At 39.6% G+C, this 22,103-nt stretch overlaps 1 protein-coding gene across 7 annotated transcripts in view; it reads left to right on the top strand.

The window, feature by feature from the left end:
* PLEKHG5 (pleckstrin homology and RhoGEF domain containing G5) overlaps positions 1-15,017 on the top strand; it is a 205,894-nt gene extending 190,877 nt beyond the window's left edge. For all 7 annotated transcript variants that reach the window (XM_072425728.1, XM_072425726.1, XM_072425727.1 and 4 more), the window contains 13 exons: positions 2,692-2,862; positions 3,713-3,808; positions 4,099-4,149; positions 4,741-4,890; positions 5,007-5,117; positions 5,812-5,961; positions 6,320-6,457; positions 7,126-7,245; positions 7,563-7,695; positions 9,066-9,181; positions 10,374-10,522; positions 10,865-11,890; positions 12,937-15,017. In XM_072425728.1, coding sequence (XP_072281829.1) covers positions 2,692-2,862; positions 3,713-3,808; positions 4,099-4,149; positions 4,741-4,890; positions 5,007-5,117; positions 5,812-5,961; positions 6,320-6,457; positions 7,126-7,245; positions 7,563-7,695; positions 9,066-9,181; positions 10,374-10,522; positions 10,865-11,890; positions 12,937-12,946 — 2,421 coding nt within the window. In that variant the 3' untranslated portion in view covers positions 12,947-15,017. The remainder of the gene's footprint in view (positions 1-2,691; positions 2,863-3,712; positions 3,809-4,098; positions 4,150-4,740; positions 4,891-5,006; positions 5,118-5,811; positions 5,962-6,319; positions 6,458-7,125; positions 7,246-7,562; positions 7,696-9,065; positions 9,182-10,373; positions 10,523-10,864; positions 11,891-12,936) is intronic.
* Positions 15,018-22,103: the final 7,086 nt, after the last annotated feature.

Genomic DNA, 22,103 nt, shown 5'->3' with positions numbered 1-22,103 from the left:
ACGATCGTTCGCAGATATCGTGCAGGATCGTTCGTCATTCGTTTACAAACGATAATAAATGGAAGTGTGTACGTAGCTTAAGACAGAAAAATGTGCCCCAGAGGCCATCTAGTATATGTGGGTCCCTACGTCCCAAAGGACCCTTGTGTAGCTCCACAAATTGTATGTCTTCTCCTTGCTGGTGCCAAATACCTGTGTTTTGTGCACAGCACAAGTATTCACCTGTGTAATGTAACATTCAACTGAGCACACAACATCCAGACAATAACTCTTTTACAAAATTCACAGGACCAGTTTTCTTTCCCCTGCAGGCTTTGTTAGTACAAGGTGGAATTCCCATTGTCCTTTCACTTTCTCTCACCTTCCTATAGAGGCAGGTAATGTGTATCACCACCCATTGCTATGCTAAAATGCTTTTTAGTAAAGACAGGGCAATGAGGGCCATCAATAAGGAATGGAACTGAATTAGAAGCAGACATTGAATTAATTGAAGTGACTGTTCAAACACGTTTTGACAAGGCGAAGTTTCATGCGAAACCAGTCAGGGGTCAGCTGGTAGACCAGGTCTAATGAAGAGCTGTCATTTAAAACAAACATTGCTATGATTTTTTCTGATCTCTGCATCTGTCTGACCGAGTGGTGATTTTTTTGCACTTTAAGAAATAAAATACAGGACACATGGATTTCAATGGGACGACAAATTGCAGTGGACTTCATGAAGCGTTGCGTAATATGTTGGGGCTTTTTTAAATACGGAATAAGAAGAAGCACCCACACCTAAATCTTAAGACTTTTTAAAGAGATTTTTGGAGTATAATAACAGATTGGTTAAGGAACAAACTAGGGATTCTGATTGACAACAGTTAAAGTTTCATATATAACGAACACAGGATTCATACTAGTCTTAAATAGGTGACAATGAGGTTTACAATGATATCCCATATGTTGGATGGTCAAATCCCCCCCCCCCCCCAGAACATCTTAAGTGTCCCCTTCTCACTTTCCTAAATGCAGGGTTTGATTTGCAATTGTGTGTTATTTTATGCAATGAAGCATTCACACTTCACAACTATGTGTGATCACATTGACATACATAATGATATTTAACATACCAAAGGCCAGCTATTAAAATAAAAATAAAATTTTTGATTTATTCGTTTATTCATTGTAAATGCAGGTGAATTTAGTGTCTGGTTGGTGTTGATTGTTGTATTGTTTAGCTTCCATTTTTTATTGATGTCTTTTTCACCATTTAATGAAAGCCCCCTGGACCATATTTTCTTTATTGTATTACAAGTACAGGTTTGTAGATTTTATCTATAGTGACTGCCTGCATTTCAATAGTCATTGGTAGCCCTCATCAAAAGCTGCTGAGATAAAATCTCAGTCTACATTGTTTTATTTCAGTTGTATTTTCAGGATAATTAGCGCATGGCTATTGTTTGGAATGCTAAGCAGGAAGCTGAGTCTGTGTATTGGTATGGGGTTATGATAAAGGCATGGTTTAGCTGCAGATAAGGCTTCTTGTAGGTGTATGTCTGGGCAAAAAAATGTAGGCAGTACCCCCTGCAGTACCATTCCATTTCTATGGGGTTTAATAATATTTGTTGATCTGCCATAAATCCAAGAAGCTCCTAACTGCCAGTCTGAGCTTAATAACTGCCTCTGCTGCACTGAAATCCCAGGTTGTCAGACATGCCCCTTTCCCTAGAGCTGGAATTCATAACGTTTACCCTTCTTTTTACATAACATATGGGGGAGATGTTTTGCAATCCAGATGACGATGTTGCCTCTGTTGCACAGAAGGTCCTTTCCTTATCTTCATAACATAGGTTGTAGGTGTTCTGTAGTTCAAAGGGAGAATGGGATTTTAGTACAACAGAAACGGTGTTGTCAGCTCACTATAGGACATTAGGCACTCACTGGATTTAGGGCACATCAACAGGTATATTTCTATACTGCAACATTTATTAAGGGATAAAACACGGGGAAATGTCTGTGTATTGTAGAGATTACTAAATAAGTTTTGTTTGCTTGGACCTAAAATTTGCATATTTGTAGCATTATCTTCATAGCACAAAACACAGCATATAAGAAGAAATTCACGATAGAACACTTTGATGGGTTTTAGGCTTTTGGATTCATCCTTTGTCTGCATTAGGATATAAAGCTGCCCCCTCCTTTAGGTCCATGTCAGCCGGTTAATAATTTTGAGGGGTCAGGATGGCTCCAATTGTCTTTGGCCCATTCACTACTCCGACTCTCGCCCACTAGTACCAGCTGTTCTTTTCAATCACGCCTTCCCTTGGGCATTGCCAAGTGGCCGAGCACGAGCCACAGTAACGGGCTAACAAAGAAGAGAATCTCTCTTGTCTCCGAGTGTCAAGGCTCCCCTACTAATCTCATTAGCATTTCTGACTCTCGTTTACATACATTAGCAGCAGTCTGGGCAGGCAGAAAAGTGATTTTGGCCCGGAGCCCCTATAAAAGTCAACCTATTTCATGTTATATGCAGACCCCTCACTGCTGCTCACAGTGCTCCATCGCTCCCGATGAGGTCTGATTCCTATTATGAATTTTACAAGCATTATTGTATCTGGAGCTGAATTGTTCCTCTTAAAATGCATTTTATTCTTCCTTTTATTCTTCCCATACAATGTTCTTACTTTTTGAACTTTCCTTTATTTGCAGGATTTCGATAAAATGGAGCAACTGGAAAGCAAACTGCATTCATATAGCATGTTCGGCCTCCCAAAGCTGCCCCAACAGTTGTGTTTCGATCAGGATTCCTGGGAGGAGGAAGAGGATGATACAAATTTGAGCCTAGAGGATAGCTGGCAGCAAATCATTGAAGTCCCAGAGGTAAAAATAAAATAATATTTATTATGTATCTGCTACATGTTTTACATGTTTATTATATTTGACCATTTACAGAATAATTGATTGGACAAGTCTAGGCTTTATGGCATGCATGTCTTATAGGGAATTTCCAGTACTGCTTAGTGGGTTATGAAATCTGGTAGAAATTAACTACAGTGCCCCATGTAATGGTAATGTAACACACCACAACACACAATAGTGTCCTACAGTGTATTAGAGTTGGGTTTTCTAAGTTCTTTGGGGTAATATTCAAAATGAATAGCACCATAACACATAGGAGTGCATTAATGTGCACTCTGGGCCTGGAACACACTGCAAAGGTGTTATTGGGTCCCTAAGGGTTTATAGAAGGCACCCAAGGTGTCTGATTGTACCTGTTCCATGAATAAACTCACCATATAATTTAATGTTAATAAATCCTTTGCTTGTCTCAATGCCTTAAACTTGGTTATAGGTGGCCAGAGCTTGTGGGATATGGAATGTCTGCTATCACTCATTTCTAGGATGGTCTGGTATCTTGGGAGGACTTTAGGCATAGGTCAAGTACTGCTGGGTAAACATTAATGCCAATAATCATCCATATGCTTACCCTGATATGACTACAAGTTTACCATAAAGTATATGTATGCCTTTTTTAATCTTACTTTATATAATTTGTTCTGAAAAACATCATTCTCAGTGGGCATTGATGGGTGATTGAGCACAGAGATGGCTGTACGTCACTTGCCGTCATGGACACTGCACACGTTCCCCATATGATGGCAGCAGGCTTTCTATGTTGGTAAAGAAACCATAAATTAACATTTGTGCTCCCCGTTCGGTCTTCCCGCAGACTTTAACAAGACGCCAGTGCCACCAACAGGAGGCCATCTGGGAGCTGATACACACTGAAGCCTCCTACATCAAGAAGCTGAAAGTCATAACAGATGTGAGTGTCCATACAAAGGGGCTTATCACACGGACCTGCCTAGGTCACCATTGTGGGATGGAGGGGGAAGGGGTCCTATGTCTTTATTTAACACTTATTGTTTTGTAATTTTTTGCTGCTATGTGAGGTTGGTGCCGTTGGACTTATTTAGGGGACAGTTACCCGTGAAGTCAGAGAGTTACTCCACTCAATATAAAAATAAACATAAAACACTTAACAGTTTTTGAATTCCTTAGTACATGATGATTATAAGTTTTGAATTAATATTGTATTTTGTGTTTTTGCTGTAGCTCTTCCTATGTTGCCTGCTAAATCTTCAGGAATCAGGACTTCTGTGCGAGGTACATGGGTTTTACATACTTATATATATATATGTGTTTATGTGTATATAATGGGTATAGAAGGTATGAAGACCATGGAACTGATCTCAGGGATGGTAGGAGTCTCTCATAATGGGCACAAAAGGTGGACAGACCTGGGAACATAGCACAGGGATCAACACAGGGATGGTAGGAGTTATGGGCACCAAGGTGTACAGATCTGGGAATTCAGCTTAAGGATGGTGTGCACCCCTCATAACAAGCACAGCAGGAGTACGGACCTGGGAAATTTCCCCAGGAATGGCAGGCGTTCCTCATAATGGGCACAATATGTGTACAGACCTGGGAACTTAGCACAGGGATCACAAGGATGGTGCCCCAAACAGATTTAGGAAACTTCAATTTACCTCTCCAGCATCTGCCAATATTTTAGATGTATTGATCCTTTAAACAACACAAAGTCATTTATGTAGATAACCAGAAACTCAAACAATAGGATTGTAGTTTCTTTCACTTGCCAATGTTATATCCTCATAAAGGGAGGGGTTGTTTAACCATAAATTGTACCATATGTTAAATGGCCTTTCATAATCAGTTATTTGATGGTGACAGGTGGACCCGGAGAAACTGTTCAGCAATGTCCAGGAAATTATCCAATTGCATCGCATTCTCTGGAGTAACATTATGCTGCCGGTACTGGAGAAGACAAGAAAATCCAAGAGCCTGTTGAACCCAGTGGACTTCCAGAAAGGATTTAAAATGGTATGTGTCTTTTTAAAAAGTCTGACATATTATGACTTCAATTATGGGTGGATAATATGGGTATAAAAGAACATGTGACATTAATAAAATCTATTTAATTTTTTTTATTTTTGCAGTTTGAATCTCTCTTTAAGCCCTACATCAGATATTGTATGGAAGAAGAAGGATGTATGGAGTATATGAGGAATCTGCACCGTGACAATGATTTGTTCCGGGCTTATGTGACGGTAAGTGCGTGTCACATCTGTATTCCACAACATGAATTAAGGCTTTTAGGAGCATTAATGTATATCTTAAAATCATTTATTTCCATTTTAAGGAAAACTGGCATAAAAATGTTAGCAGTTTTTGAGCTGCTAAAATCATTGCATACACGCAATAACACTTGCGGCCCATTGTATGTTATATTGATTATCCGCGCATCATATACAGAAATTCATTCCTGGTTCAGACAAGTTCACCATTATGAACTGGAATTAGGTTCTGATTTTATTGAATATATCAACACATGGCTGACTTTTAGAGTCGCCCCATAAACATTAAGCATTATGGTTTTCCTATACTTGAAATTATATTTGGGCTACGTTATGTATTGTTGCATTATCTTCCGCCATGTCATTTTGGTGCAGAAAACTCATTGTGCGGGTGGTTAGCCTGTATGCCAATGGATTTGGACTAGAGAATAATGCTATTGCCTCCCCTTATGGGGAAATCCTTGTACTAAAATGACACTGAGTTCCCTACTCTATTCCCAGTGACGATTTACAGATCGCTTGGTTGTGCATGTGAAACTTTTTTACATTTCATCCGTGTTTTAGAAAGCTTTGTGTCCATTCTGTCTCTGTCTCTAAGTGGAGGAGTGTAGACAAAAAACACCATAGATTGCTAAATCTTAGCGCCTTTTGATTTTGTTTTGTGCAGTGGGCTGAAAAACACAAGCAGTGCAATCGCCTGAAGCTGAGTGACATGTTAGTGAAGCCACATCAACGTCTCACCAAATACCCCTTGCTGCTCAAATCCATCCTGAAAAAGACAGACGACCCTCAAGTCAGAGAGTCCATCATTGGCATGGTAATTGATTGATCAATCCAAAGTAATAGAATTCTGAAGTCATATATTGACAATTGTTCTTCAATGAAGACAGCACAAGTACCAAACCTTGGGTCACTACTACCAGAAGTATTTTTTCTTTATTTTAAGCTCCTGATATATATACAGGCACCTTTATAAGTGTAGCTCTATAATCTATTACATAAATAAACTATGTTTTGATATCATTTCACATTAGATAAATATTAAAATGTATTTTTTGATCCTTTCTGTATTTCATCAGTGAAGAATGATACAATTTCATTTTTGTATGAAACTTCATTTCTTGTTATGACCACCAAGCTCTTCTAACATTTCAATCATTGTGATATCACTCCAGATCAACTCGGTTGAGCGATTCATCAATCACGTGAACTCAAGGATGCGCCAACGGCAAGAGCAACAGCGACTGGCGGCCATTATCAGTCGTATTGATTGTTACGAAGCTGTGGAGAGCAGTACAGATGAAGTGGATAAGGTACACTGCTAGATGTAAATCTTAGTAATATACTTTATATGGCCAAAAAGTATGTGGACCCCATCTAAATAGTTTTGTCCAGGTGTTTCCAGTGAAGAATATGGTTGCTACTATAGCATAGAAAGTAATTTCAAACAACTTAATGTGTCCACTAGCAACAATTTGGGGAAGGCCCTTTTCTGTTTTAGCATGGCTGTGCCCCTTTGTACACAGCCAGCTCCGTGAAGACATGGTTTGATGTGGAGGAACTTCAGTGGTCTACACAGAGCTAATCTCAGCTCCAAAGCAGGGAAAGCAGATTGGAGCCAATGTTCTCATCCAACATCACAACCTCTTGTACCATCAGAACCTCACAAATGCTTTTTTGGCTCAATAGGGACATATTCCCGAAGACACTCCAAAATATTGTGGAAAAATATTCCAGAGTGGAAGAGCTGAAGCTATTAAACCCAGAAGATGGGATATCTCCATCATAATGTCCATGGTTTAAAATGAGACATCCAGCAAGCTCATATTAGCGTGATGGACTGGTGTCTGCAAACATTTGGCTTTATAGAGTAGTACAGATACAATATTTTATTCTTTCACTTTATAATGTTATAATATTGACTTATTGAAGGGATTTGTGCTATGATAATAATGATGATGACTATTATTATTTTGTGTAGCTATTAAAGGAGTTCTGCAAGTTGGATTTGACGGCACCCATGATTGGGACCTCTCCAGATGACACACGACAGCTACTTCTGGAAGGCAGCCTGAGGATGAAGGAAGGGAAAGACAGCAAGGTGATTATCAGGAGAATGTATGCATTGGGTGCCTTGGTAATTTTACTATTCATTATGTTGAAATTACATGTGTAGTAATCTGTGGCAGCCAATTAGAATTTCACTTTTATTGGTCTGCAGACCATTGGTGTCCAGTTCATCGGTGCCTAATGCGGAGTTAAAAGAGGGGCAAGTTGACGATGTACATTTTGTTTCCTTTTGTCGGCCTATAATAAGAAATTCTTGCGATAGCTATAATAAAAAGTCCTTATAAAATAGGTAGTGCTTATGGAGTACCAATATTTCAACATAAACTAAAATCAACTTCCTAATTTCAGATGGATGTATACTGCTTCCTGTTCACCGATCTTTTCCTCATCACAAAGCCAGTGAAGAAAGCGGAGAGGACTAAAGTTATCCGACAGCCATTATTAGTGGATAAGATCGTCTGTAGGGAGCTCAAGGACACAGGTATGCCGGTTTTTGTAAAACATTTGCCAGTTCATAATGAAACAAAATGCTTGGCAAACACTTGTTCCTATCTTATCATCAGAATCAAGTCAAGCTCTTTGCTTTCAAAGATCTTTCTTAAATCACTTACCTGATTGAAATGGTAAAATGTATCCCGTACAATCAACATCTTGTCTGCATATTTCATGCTTTTATTTATTTGCATTGACTTCTGGGTAATTGATCTTTCACCGGGCCTGCGTCTTTGTTAGGGACTTTGTCAGCACACTATAGAGCAGATGTGCCTGGCAGTAGAAAGATAAATATTGTCCTTTGTCTATCTGGAGATCTGATATTGTGTGTCTAAAACAAACATTCAGTGGAGGTAACCAGTTTAATATGATAGGGAATATATACCTGTGGTTTTTGTACCAGACAATGGTAATTATCATCATCAGCAATGACCCCGTGTAATAATTTAATAGGTCAAGTGCTAGTTTTATATAATGTGTATGATCACTTAACGAGCCATTTGGTTGTTTAAAGGGACTCAACTTTAAAATAAAGTGCTCTGTGCAAAGAATATTTATTAAAATTAATGCTTGTCCTGCTATTCCTTCCGAAGATATTGGCTCTTCTGCACCCGACACTTCTGGTAGGGCTGGATTTAGGCTTTGTATCCACGTTCAATAATTGTTATTCCAATGACAAAAGACTGAATGATGCATGAACAAGCGCTATACATACAGCCGTTCTGCTCCATGGGGAGGAGAGGGGGAGAACGTCTGAGTGGCACCCCCTACGCTCTCTACCCTTCACTTCCATTACGGCCATTCGTGGATCCGCAGGACAGATCCATGAATGACGAGCGCGGTACACTCGCCAGATTCTTATCCGACATCAGCCCTGGGATAATTTTTGGACGAGATTCATCTGACATGTGTCTGTAGCTTTAGACCCTGCTATGCAGTGGTTGTTTCTGCTTTGCACCAATACAAGTCTCAGTAGTGTCGGGGGACCTAATATGAAACTCACGTGGAAGTGTTGGATGTAGAAGTCTCTTTGGGGTTCTGTAGCTCTTTAACAAAGCCAACAGTGGTGGTGGAACAGGTAAATAATTATTTTCTCTGCAGGAAAAACTTTTATAGATCTCACTTATGCCAACAACTTTTTGCATTACAAACTTCTAAGTGTGTTTTATACCTGGTCCCCAGCTACACAAAGTTGGTGCTAATAAGGTAATGGTGGCAAAAGAATCTTCAGAGGGTGAGGGTGACCAGGTATTCAACACTTTTGGAAATTGTTTTATTGGCAAGATGTAAAAAAATACATCATGTTAGCATCTTGTTTTTCTGCCTAGGTTTTAAAAGATATTTGTATTCCCTTTCCAGGTTCCTTTTTATTGATCTACTTGAATGAGTTTAGAAGTGCAGTGGCGGCCTATACGTTTCAAGCCAGTGGTCAGTCCTTGTGCCGAGGATGGGTGGAAGCACTTTACAATGCACAGGTAAGTCTACGCCAGGGGTGTCAAACTCTGGCCCGAGGGCCAAATTTGGCCCCCTAAAAGAATTTTCTGGGCCCCCAAAGGAATTCTAAATATGAATTGCAGCTGGCCCGCCGCTGCATTGAAATAGCTCTGCTACTACAATTCCCAGCATCACCCGCATCTATAAAGCAGCAGCCTCTCTGCCTATGTGTGGCCCCGCATTGGACTGTTTTATTGACGCAGGGAATATTAGTAGCGGTGCTTTTTCTATAATATAGGCTTGTTCCAGATTGAATGTTAAGCAAAACCTCCTTGTTTCCATATGAAAAGGTTTTATATCTAATGAGAAGGAAAAACCTCCTCAATTTTTTTTAATAAACTTCAAGTTTGGCCCGTGACTTTGTCCAAGTCTTTAATTTTGGCCCTCTGTGTATTTGAGTTCGATCCCCATGGTCCACTCAATTTCTTGCCATTAAATATAAGTAAATGTTACATTGCCATCTGGTGTTTAACTGAAGTATTACAGTGTCAGCATAAAATCAATTTCAAAAAGCTCATTGACACGTCAATGTTTTAAAGGGTGAGACCTTCTGATCTTTATATTAGTTATCAATTTGTTCTCCCACTGGCTTTCTGTGTTTCTCAATGGCACCAGGGGTAAGGGGTATTATAGTAGTGGTAAAGCAAAGGAAAGTAAAGTAAAAGCATTTGGGGGGATAAAAAGTTATTAAGTGAGCCTGCTCTTTTGTACTGTATATTGAGAGAAAAAGTTTACTTCAAATCTGGGTTATCAATTATAGTCCTCAAAGGTCACATACAGGATGAATGTTGGTATCATTTATTTTTTTCTTCATTTCTTTTTTTTCCTTTCCATTTACCATTTGTTACTTAAATCTGTGCACATACTGGCCCTTGAACACTGGAGTTGAGAACTCTTGTTTAAATATTATAACCTAATGAGCCTTTACTACTTACATCCTGAAGATGGCACTGTTGTCTTTTTACCTTCTTTGGGCACTTTGTGCCTAGATTTTTTTTTATATCAGAATGCAGGGAGCTGTGCTGTATTGTGGCTGTTATTAACCAATAGGTTATCAATAATCTCTCAACACAAAGATGTTGATTTCCGATTACCATTACAGGTCACTGTAGTAATAAATACACACAAACATTTTAGCATATTCTCATCATGGTTTGTGCTCCATTCTTCTAGAACCTTTTGCAACGATTACGTCAAGAGCATGTGCAAAGCCAGCAGCAAGTGTCTCATCTTCCGGAAGAGGAGGAGGATATGGAGAGCGGGACCTCGGCGGCTAGCTCACCAACCATTCTACGGAGACGGAGCACAGATATCCCAAAGAGGTAAAACATTATTTCTCTCTAAAGTCATGTAGCAGTAAATAGACATCAAAGCCTGGTGGTGAAGAATTGAAATATCTGTCTGGTGTAATATGTATCTATATCAGAAAGATTTCCCCTTACTTCCTGTCTCTGTACCATTTCTTGCTCTCCCTATGCAAAAAATGTGTCCAATCCCATTGGAAGGATTTCTTTATCAGGCCTGGACCTGAACGCTTTAGTTTCCTCAATTTCAAATACCATTATTTTGCTAATAAATTGAAGCCTTATTGGTGTATTGTGACAGTTTTAAGAATTTATATCCTGGTTCAATAACTAATCATTTTTAAATGTTGTTTTTTTCAGTCCTTCAGACAGCTCCACAGAAACCATCTCGGTAGTGGTGGTTGACGCTTGTGAAGACCTCTCGTCTCCCGAAACTGACCAAGGTCCATTCGGCTCCCAATCTGATGAGACATCAATCAGTACCACGGCATCCTCCATAACTCCCACTAGAGAAATGTTTGAAAGTATGGAGACATCAGAGGTGGCTACAGCAGGGGATTCTAATTACCTGAAACTGGAGCCCAATGGATGTAGGTCATCCTCCATTGACAGTGCTTACGGGACCCTTTCTCCCACATCGTTGGAGGAATTTGTGGAACAACAGCAACAAGAGATGACAGAAGAGGAGAGGGAGTCGGTTAGTTCCCAGCGCTCCAGTACTTCTCCAAAACTAAAACGACGAACCCCGGTCCAGCTCTTGCCATGCAAGTCCAAGGTGTTGAAATCAAAGTCAGAAGCTAGCCTTCTCCACTTGATGTCAGTCGGTCCTACCAACCCCACCGATGATGAAACCCAACTTTCTCAAAGTAAAAGCTTGTGTGAACTTTTTATGTCTCAAGGACCAGTACATTTTTCAGACTCTGACAGCCATAACAATGACCGTGGTTGGCATTTTGCCAAAAGGACTAGCTTGGTGGAATGTTCTTCGAAAAACGTTGAGCAACCTTTAGTAAAGCCCAGATCCCGGTCGGACTGCACGAGGAGACAAGTGGTCAATTTAAGTAGCTGTAGCAGCAGCTCTTCTGATCTTTCAGATTCAGTAGAGACTGGCTTTTCCAAAGAGGATGATAATGAAAAATTAACAGACCCATTGTCAGATCAACTGGACTCTCTCCCAGAGTTTGAGTTTGACCCGGAGTCCAATGTGTACAGTAGTTCTGAACATTGTGGTGAGGACATTGAGAGGGAAATGGACAATGATAGCACTCCTGGCTGTGCCAAGAGTACAATGTCAGATCCTCAGTCGGCACAGCACAGGAAACTTACCCTGGCACAGCTTTACAGAATAAGAACCACTTTACTTCTTAATTCAACCCTGACAGCCTCGTAAGTGTCTTTAAACAATTTTTTTTGTTTTATAGAAATGCCCTGCTCGCCCCATAGAAAACCTTTTCATGCAATTTCAGATAAAGCAGTGACATTTTAGGGGTTCAATAAATCTCCAGCTTGGAGTAATGCACATAACAAGGGTAGTGGTGTCATTAATTTTTAATGGTAGCTCAACTGTTTGTCCTTCTTTTGGCACTTCGAGGTGCATTGGCAGCCCATTCATTTTTATTAAGCTGCCATAATGCAATGTCTGCTAACATGCCTAATGCACCTGGGTGTCCCTTGGCAACAAAATCTTTTACATTACCAATCCTAACAGTAGGTATCGTTTGATAAATCAATTCTAATTATTCATAGCTTCATTTAATGAGTGGCCAGGTTTTATCTAAAGCTAAAATCTTTTTTTTGTTGTACAGAAACATGATATAATAGCAGGTGTCATTCTCGATTTGTCCACTAGGAGTTGCTGTGTTTTTTTCTTTTATTCACAATGTTGTACAGTTGTATTTATTGTGTATAAAAAAAACACAGCATCTCCTAGTGGAGGAACTGAGAATGACATCCGCTATTAAACCATTGTAGCTGTACATTTGCACAGGTCTACAATTTCAAGAAAATTAAAAGAAAACCCAAAAAAGTGTATTTGTTGAACAAATAAATTCGCAAAATATTTAAAACTATTTATACCCTTATGCCTTGAAATTTCTGTTTACACACCATTTAGCCACTACAGGAAGTACAGGATGTGTGTTTATTCAGTCACATAGACCACTTTTGCTGTTTCAGGGACCAGTGTTGCAATCCATGGACCCCGGCCCTGTTTCAGGGGAGTGGGATTGTGATACATGCTATATTAATTCTACCGCTATTACACAATAAGTGGCATTTGCAAAAATCAGGACCGGCTGTACAAAAAATCCTTTACTGGCAGCCTGGCTCACTTTTAACTATTTGAGAATTTTTTTTCTTATTCCGTATCTGGAGTTTTGAATGTATTATTTTTGTTGATGTCAATCATAACATGTTCATATTTTTTTTTTCAGGGAAGTTTAATTACCATGGAACTAAAGCATGCCGAACGAAGGTGTAAAAAAAAGACTGCATTAACTGCGCGGATGTTTACGAAACCTAAAGTGGCAAAAATCGCCACGTCCTATAAGACTGCTTCTTCCAGAGGACCTCTCCTCCCGCCATCTTGTGTCATGCTGGCTTGTTTGAATGGCCAAACAACTGGATCCTTTTTGGAAAACCATATATATCCCTCTGAGTTGAGAAACTCAACTGTATTTGCACTTTGAGCAATAATGAAAAAAAATTCTGAAGAGGAAAAATAGTTGTGGTATAAAATGCCAAAAGATTTTGGCGAGTCAACGAGCCGCAAATTCCTCAAGAGATCCCAACGTTAACAAGCATATTTTCCTCGACTTGTAGAGGAACCCTTCACGCACCTGTCCTACCATTTTGCGTTCCTTACACATCACTGCAATACTTTTTACCTGATGACTCCTGCCATGTCACTGCAGCCATTTTGTTTTTTAGCCCAATAAAATCAGCGCCCAAAATGGCGTTTACTGACCTAGGTGTTAGACAAAGTAGTAATATTTTAATGTGGGTTTTATTGTGGAGCTGGTCTTCTTCGAAAAGCTTCTGTAAGTGACCAAAGCTTATAGTCAGAGTATGACTCACCTGTATATACGTGTATGAGCGAGTTGGCGCCATCTCTGACATATGACTAGGTGCTAATTGACTGCATCCTGTCAATCATTTAGAAGGATGTTGCTTGATGGGCTTAAGCAAGTGAATATTTTTTTTTTGGATGAAAAAAAATGGAAGGGCTGAAAGGACTGGATTTGTTGTCCATAGCAACCAGGTAAAGCACCATTTTATTTTAATAACCCTATTTGGGAAACATAAAGAAGGGCACAGAGGGGGGCAAGTATCCTAGTGAAAATAACAAGTAGGGAGCTCCTGTCTAGCCTGTCTTCAGCTGCGTCCATATCAGGACCCACCACAATCCTTGCCTCGAAGGCTTGTGTTGACGCTACTGACAGGTGCATTTGGCCTTTGTCTGACCTGCATTTGATCACCCTCAGGCAGGTTTTGCCCCTTCAAAGATTAGATAGACGTCTATGGCATAGATGGCATTCAAAAAACAAATTAACACTGGCGCGGGCATCATTTTAAATGTTTCCCTTTACACCAAAGCAATGTACAGGATCGGGCCTACTTATGTAAACACATCCTGCTAGCAGTACATATGCTGGTTGCTATAGCAACACCTGACGGAACAGCATATCTGACTGAGGCCTAGTGTCTGCAGTGGGATTTGATACAGGACAGGCTTATGGTTTAGTTGCTTCACAATTTCATTTCCCAGCAAGCCTTGCTCTGCCAAGGCTCAATAGTCAGCCATTTTGTTTTGTTATCGCACAGTGACAGTATTATCCCCTCCGAGACATGGTGCTTGCCAACATTTTAAATTATTTTTTTTTTCTTGAAAATATTTGTTCAGCTAAGCTTTTTTGTGACATTATTTAAACATTCAAAGGGCACTTTATTTGTAAAATATATAATAGCTAAAACAATCCTTTGTGGAAATTATAATTAGCTACCTGTACAGGCAATATTACCATATTATCTCAGCATGTCTTAATTACTTATGTCCATGTAAATTCTTAAAAAAAAAAAAAAAAAAAAAAAAAAAAACACTGACATATTATGTTTTCTGAGTGGGCTTTTATTTTTAATTCACCCTAAAGAAAAATACATCTGCGGCCCAGATGCAACGAAGGCGGCCATTTTGTGAGGGAGGCTGAAATCAGCCCAAAGAGATTTGGTGACATCACTTGCCTCGTGATTGATCGGAGAATGGTCGCCTCCATCGTCTGTAGGCCGTTAATGACTTAATTGAGATGTCAGAAACCTAATTTGTTATTCTTGTACATTACGGTGTAACCTTTGTATTCTGTCTGCAGGAAGCCATCGGCCTCATGGAAAGCCAGGCTTTTTTTTCTTTTTTTTTTATTTATTAAGCATTCATTAGTTCTTTAAATTGGTATCATTTTGTAAAAAAGTGAAAAGAGTTTTCCTAATAACTTGGAAATAAAAATATTAATTCAAAAACCACAAATGTTGTGCTACATGTTCACTTTCTATATGTTTGGTATATAAAACTACAAATATGTAATATATAACATATCACAGCTTGGGTGGCTGCATTCGTTTACTGTTTTCAGTGCATTTATATTTATTCAACCAGCAACTTCCTGTCATAGGGTGACAACACTCTGTATTGTATGTATGGGAGAATCAGTGTTGTTACCCAATGATGATCTCCTGAATAAATGCAGCCACCAGTGGTAAATATATGGCCATGGCCTGTGAGAAGCATTATGTGCAGCCTGAATGTCACACAAAAGGCCCGATTTATTAAAATTCTCCAAGACTAGAGAAAATAGACTGTCATGGGAGAACCTGGGGATGCAGCAAACTTGGAATGGATTTCCTAAAATCATTTGCTCTTAGTTGGAAAATGTTTTCAATTCTGCACAAGATTTATTCCAAGTTTGCTGGATCACCCAGCTTCTTCCATGATAGTTTATCTTCTCCAATGTTGGAGAGCTTTAATAAATCAGACCCTATATATTTGGGCCGCCATATTGCCCATACATGAACTGAGTCATGTGGCAAAGATTATTCACATCCACTGCTTGACAAGGGAATCCCAACCTCCTGCCCCATGCCCACTGACTGCCTCAATGTGACAAGGTCTAAGTGCCCATTCATGCCATTTAGCATTGCAGTAATGCAAGGGCACCACAAGGTAGTGCTGTATCCCCAATGCATCGTGCAGCTGCATTGGTGCCAATCCAAAGTAACAAAATTACACCAGGTGCACGTTTTACCCCCATTTATTGGCATAAATGGGCCCTAACGCTATGATAGGACAGCGTATTAGCCATGTTGTACACCTAGCCAAACTTTATAATACTCAAAGGTCAGAAGACAGGTCCACTTTAATCACTGCAGAGTAATGGTAAGCATACTTTTCTTACGATTTTCTGATCATGATGTATGCAGGATATATTCCATTCAATGTACAAATTGGTCTTTTGCATTGATCACTTGCTGGCTGGAGCTGTGCAGGACATTTTTAGTAGCTCAGCCATACCACTGCGATTCCTGAGGATGCCCCTCTCCATAGGGGGAAATTTGTTTCATATGTGCGGCCATCATTCCTTCACATTGGTTACATATACATGACTAATGGCCAGCATGTGGTTAAATCTTTGCAGCACATTTTGAAATTGCCTTGTTTAAGCCAATAGGGGGCAGAAATTTCAAATCATGCAGCAGCTGGGACATCATTATGCCACCACCTGGAGCTCAGTGTGCAGCAGATAGGGAGAGGCACAGAGGTGAGGACTGCAAATAATGCATTGGAAATATAAGTACTGTTTATGCATGTAGATTATTTGTGATTGGAGGGGTATTTGGTCATTGTCACCCTCTGCAGGTTTTATAGTGCATAGAGCTATCACAAAGCATGGAAATCCATGTACTAAAATATCCCAAATGTTAATATTATAATGTACATGGTGATTCTGCCATATTGGTCCTTCTCCAGGCACTGCCTGTTATTTGTGACCACACACAGGAACTGCATTTGCACCAGCAATGGGTGCTTTGCATTCCTCCTGCTGTCACTATCATAGCAGATAGGAAGAGGCTGCAGGAGATCAGCTGGGATATAATGTAATAGGGGAGGGGGTCTGGAACCCCCAAAACAAATTTCTGGAAAGTATAGAAGACATGATTAATGCAGTTTCGGTAATCAGTACAGGAATAGTTCACGCGTGCGGTGAGGTTGATGTGTGATTAGCACTTACTCATACCCAGCAATCATGGCCATGGTGGAGGTGCTACACATTGCAGCATGTAGGAAATAAATGGGGGGAGTAGTGAGCAGGTAAGTGATGCCCCCTGCCAAAGGATTAAACACTCCTTTATTAGGAAGAAGCATATCTGAATGTATTTTGTAATTGCAAGCAGTACCAGTATTGTGGATTCATTTCTTATCAGCATTTTGTAGTCCTTGTACAGCAGGGCTGGAGGGTAACAGGAAGTAGCAGCACAAAAAGCTGGTTTACGTGCTGTGATAGTAGAGGGACAAATGAACTTATCATCATGCTGCTTCTTCTTTCACAGTTCATTTACTATTACTATTTATATATAATTTAACTCTGTCATTTTATATTTATAATAATGGAGTTAAAAAAAATGGGGGAGCAATCAGACTGAGGACATCTAGTGGTGGGGAAAAGTACATCTGGGGAAATCAAAGGTGAATATTGCAGCTGGTTCTGTTTTCATTTTTTTTTCCTCTCCCAGTTTTGGCTGGAATTCTGTTTTTATGTTTAGAACTGATATGAAGATTTCATAAATTGTCACTTTTCACTTACCAGCCCACTGAATGTGACAATATGAAGAGCAGGAACACCATCATGAGCGGTGTATTGTTTGCAGTGACCATTTCCCATTGCTGGTGATTTTTAGTTGTGCACCTTAACTGACGGTAAATTATACCTGTCATTGTTTTTTTTGTATGTACTGGTTAAACTAGTGTTGGGTAATTTAGAGGAAATGGTTCTCTTCTTTTAATTTGTGTACCTGGCTGGTTATTTGAACAGATAAAAAAAAGTACACTTACGTATGTGCAGGGTTACAGGTCCGGGCAGTTCCTCACATCCTGTTAAAAATCAAGGGGGGGGATGATTGGTTATCAGCAGGTGTTATGTGACCACTTCCTGTTCTCTACACACAGAGAATCTTTTCTGCAATCTTTGGGCCACTCATCTGATAAGGCTGCAGTACTCCTCTCCATTGCTGTTTTCTGCAGTAATCTTATTATGCCACTAGATGTCCTCAGTCTTCATCAATGTCATTCTTTATTATACAGCAGTGCCGACTGGGAGGACAGCCCAAGAGGAACCTGCAAGTCACATGACTAGCCATCCTGTAACTGCTGTCGCTGATGTCAATGTGAATACTGCACAGTGCTGCTGTACAAAGGGTTAAACATTTAAATCAAGTCAAATTTAGGTATTAACGATAGCTGCATATATATATATATATATATATATATATATATATATATATATATATATATATATATATATATATATATATATATAATTTTTTTTTGATAAATATGTCATTTTTTTTTTAAATATGTAATTTTTTTATTGGGTTTTTTCAGAGAGAGAGGAAGGCAATTAAAGTGGAACTGAACCCAAAAAATTGCAGGCGGGTCCTTTATTGCAGAACGGACAGACGATGACCCTACTGCAATAAAATAGCCTTAACTGCCTCACGTGGGTCACCATATTTACCCAAGCTCCATCCTGAAGTCAGTCTTCATGCTCCAAACCACTTATACAATACAATGATTTTTGGGTTCGCATTCTGAAGTTTGCATTTCCATCCAAAATCATGTTCCCATTTATGTTAGTTACATTGTCCATAGGACAGGCACAGTTAAGGGGTGATTGAGAGAGCTTTAAATAGATCCAGAAGGTTCTCTTGGACCTGTTCTTGTGTGGAAAAAAATGGCACAAAAATTTTCTTTTGTTTTAACTAAATTTCACCCTAACAGCTCAATGAGCAAAAGCAAGTTTCTTCTACAGCCAAATTCCCAATTTTGCTACAAAATAACTAAAAATAACTCGGCTGGCTCCAAATGTCGATCCCTCTCCATGCTTGGTGAGTCACTGATCTGTAACGTAAGCGGAACCGATGACGTGACGTGTTGATGTAACTGCTGTCTCTCTCAGGAAGTATTACGTTGCAGTTTATGGTTTCTTTCATCATTTTTTATTTTTGTTCATTTTCCATTTACTGTATTCCCTGCACACTTGTACTGTCATCTGACTTTAGGTAAGCTTATCTAGGTGATGATACAAACACGCCTACCATCTCACCACTGCTGTCGTACATACATTTTTGTGACATTTTGCTCACGTTTATGTTCTGAGGATCACCTCTGTACTCTCTGAACTGTAACAGTTATCACACGACGTGATTTTTATGGCAAGAGACTCTGATGTCACTCGTTAGATGAGTGGCCCAGTTATTAAATGTGTCACTGATAACATGAAAACAATCAGAAGTGTTCTAGTGTTATCTTCCGCCACGTAGAAAAGTGTTTTTTGTGGTCCACCAGAAGGCGATGGAGGGGAGATCAAGAAGCATTCTCAGAGGTTTCCTCTATGGGGAAGCAAAAAAGCCACCTTTTTTTGTGCAGCTGGGTATTTGTTTGAAATAAAATGTTCAAAAATCAGCTGGCATAACGAAAATGTAAGAAGTGTGAAAAGAGCAGACTGAGAAAGCCGCTTACCTTGAGAAGGGAATAACACCAAAGAAAGATATGATGTTCCCCCATGCCCTCATTCAGGTCCCTCCGACATCCATCTCCTCTCCAAACCCAGAATTTCCCCCACAGTGTGCCGAATATCACGAATACCTCGAAAAAAAGGATTTTATTTTTCACTAAAAGGACATTGAGGAATTGGAGAGTGCAGAGAAATTCAATATTTTTATTCCTAATAAAAGGAACGGAGGAGCTCAGCTATGAGGAGAGATTAGCTGAACTGAATCTCTTTTCCCTTGAGAAGTGACATATAAAGGACAAGAGGGCACTCTTTGCGTCTGGAGGAAGTTTTAATCTCCGGATAAGGAAGGGATTCTTCACTGTAAGGTCTGTGAAAATGTGGAATCGGCTCCCTCAGGAAGTAGTTCTATAGATTGCTTTAAGAAAAAGTTGGATGATTTCTAGAAGAACAGAATATAACTGGGGATTAAAGATTTAAAGTAAAGGTAACAGAGACTGCTGATCCAGGGAACATATGAATTTCTCATGGAATCAGAAAAGGAATTTTTTTCCCGTTGGAGCAAATTGTACCGGGGTTTTTTTTGCCTTTCACTGGATCAAATATGTCCTTGGGGTTTTATATCTGGGATATGTTTATTTCCTTAGTGGTTAAACTTGATGGACTTATGTCTCTTTTCAACCTTACCTGCTATGTAACTATGTAATACCTGACACTGTGCATTCCAAGTGTAGCAAAAACTGTGTGGAAATCAAAATGCTGGATATATGAATGCTCCATATTCCCTCTTCCCATAGTTCATGTGACTGAGGTAGGAAATACTTTGAATCCTCCCCACCTTTTTGTAAATGTCTACATTGAAGGGGCATTGTAACAGAATATTGGCCATGGTCTCTTCTGATTCTCTACATTCCGCTCTCAAGCATCCAGAGTCTTTGAGGGCTGATGGTGCCAGAATCCAGAAATTTACCATGAAAGGTGAGCCAAGTCAGGTCTCCAAACTCAATGGGAATCATTTCCATTTTACGTAATCTCAAACTGGCCTTGGGGAAACCCCTAATGTGAAACTTTCATAAACTAGAATTACCCTTTACTTCTATAGAGCCCTCAACCCCACCACAATAGGCTTCCGTTTGGTCCTGCGCCGTCCTGGGTTCTTCTGGCATCTTCATTCATTTTCTTCTGCTCACGTCACCCCATCATGCACTGTGCAGGCGTGAGATTGGATGACGTTTCCACTCTTTTATATAAAGTAAACAATGTGGTGATAGGTCTTCTATAAAGCCAATGACCTATTAAGGAATAAAGAAAAAATCTGCAGAGTTTTTTATTGTCCTCCGTTCTGATTTTCTATTGCTTAATACTTTGAAATTTTGGGTAATATAAATCAAAATCATACCTAATATATAAGTAACTCAAAATGAAAAGAATTAGGACTTTTGAGGTTACTGTGTACCAACAGGAAGTGAGAGTAGCAATGTTATTAGTGTGTTACCACAACATATGACAGTACATATCACTTTGCATTGTTTTGCTTGTTTGCCATTTTTTTTCCCAAAGCGGAACAAAACTTTAAAAAAAATAATTTGTAAGCAGGCAGTGTTTTCTATTGCAGAAGGGATAGGTGAGGCCTCTTCTTGCTCTGTCTTGGATAGGTTTATGTCTTCAGCCATCCTGATGTTGGAATGACGTAGCATGCGCATGGGAATAAATTCATCCCTGGCAGGCAGATATTTAAAGATCATAAGCTGAGCTGTACATGCCTAGCTCCGTGTATATTACAGAGATAATTGGGAACAGGTAGGTAAGTTTCTTGTACTGGCAAATGTATGTGGTGTGTATGTTCTGCATTAAAGTGTACCTAAACTCACAATTTTCACTTTATATAAAAGGGTAGACACGCATGCGCAGTGAGATCGGCCAAATTTTTTCCCATCTATGTCACCCGATCTCGTGCCTGGGTTGGGTGACGTAGGAGGAAGAACCAGGAAGAATAGGTGAAGATGGCGGCACCCAGAGCACTGAAACGAAGATGGATGCCGGAACGACGGGGGACCTGATAGAAGACACCTCCAGACCGATCGACAGCCCTGTGAGATTAAAAGTAAGTTAGTTTTTTTGTTTTGGGGGACTTTTGAGTTTAGTTCCTCTTTTATAAATGGAGCTGGCCAGTTGTTTAGCTAACGTTCCATTTATTGCCTTCTCAAAGGTACCCTATTAGTGCAGTGCAGTGTAATGTGCAGGATCACACTGACATGTGTTGCTGTGCGCTGCTTCTTCGAAATTAGGAAAATCTTTGATGGGAAGACCCTGAAGATCCTGTAGACACAAGGATTACAAATAAATATATATATATATATATTGTTTTTCAGTGGTGTTCCAACCAATCTGCGGAAATCTGTTCCATATTTAGTGATACATGACCGTAAAATGATTGTGGTTTCCAATTATTCATCGGATTAGGCATGCATCTAATGGTGAAGACCTTAGTATCACTGGAACAAATGTCCTATCTGAAAGATTTCCCTTTATTCCCATATTTATTGACTGTGATCACCAGGACATATAAAAGTAAATTTTCCCAATAGGGACACAGACCGCAATTAAAAAAAAAAACGACATTGAATTGTAACCCCTCATTTCAAAAAACCCCTATGAAAATTTTTTTCTTCAAATTCCTCCACAGTTCTTGTCCCACTTACCTTTCTGCCCTGATAGAGAAATACTCCCCAAGCCTCTCCTCCAATGACCTACTAATGACTTTCTCACTCATAACCTCATCACACGCACGGCTCCAAGACTTTTCTAGAGCTCCCCCGACT

The sequence above is a fragment of the Pyxicephalus adspersus genome, chromosome 11 (genome assembly GCF_032062135.1).
Source record: "Pyxicephalus adspersus chromosome 11, UCB_Pads_2.0, whole genome shotgun sequence".
Classification (NCBI taxonomy): Eukaryota; Metazoa; Chordata; class Amphibia; order Anura; family Pyxicephalidae; genus Pyxicephalus; species Pyxicephalus adspersus.
Note: the sequence above shows the minus strand (reverse complement) of the source record. Positions and strands in the feature narration are given on the sequence as shown.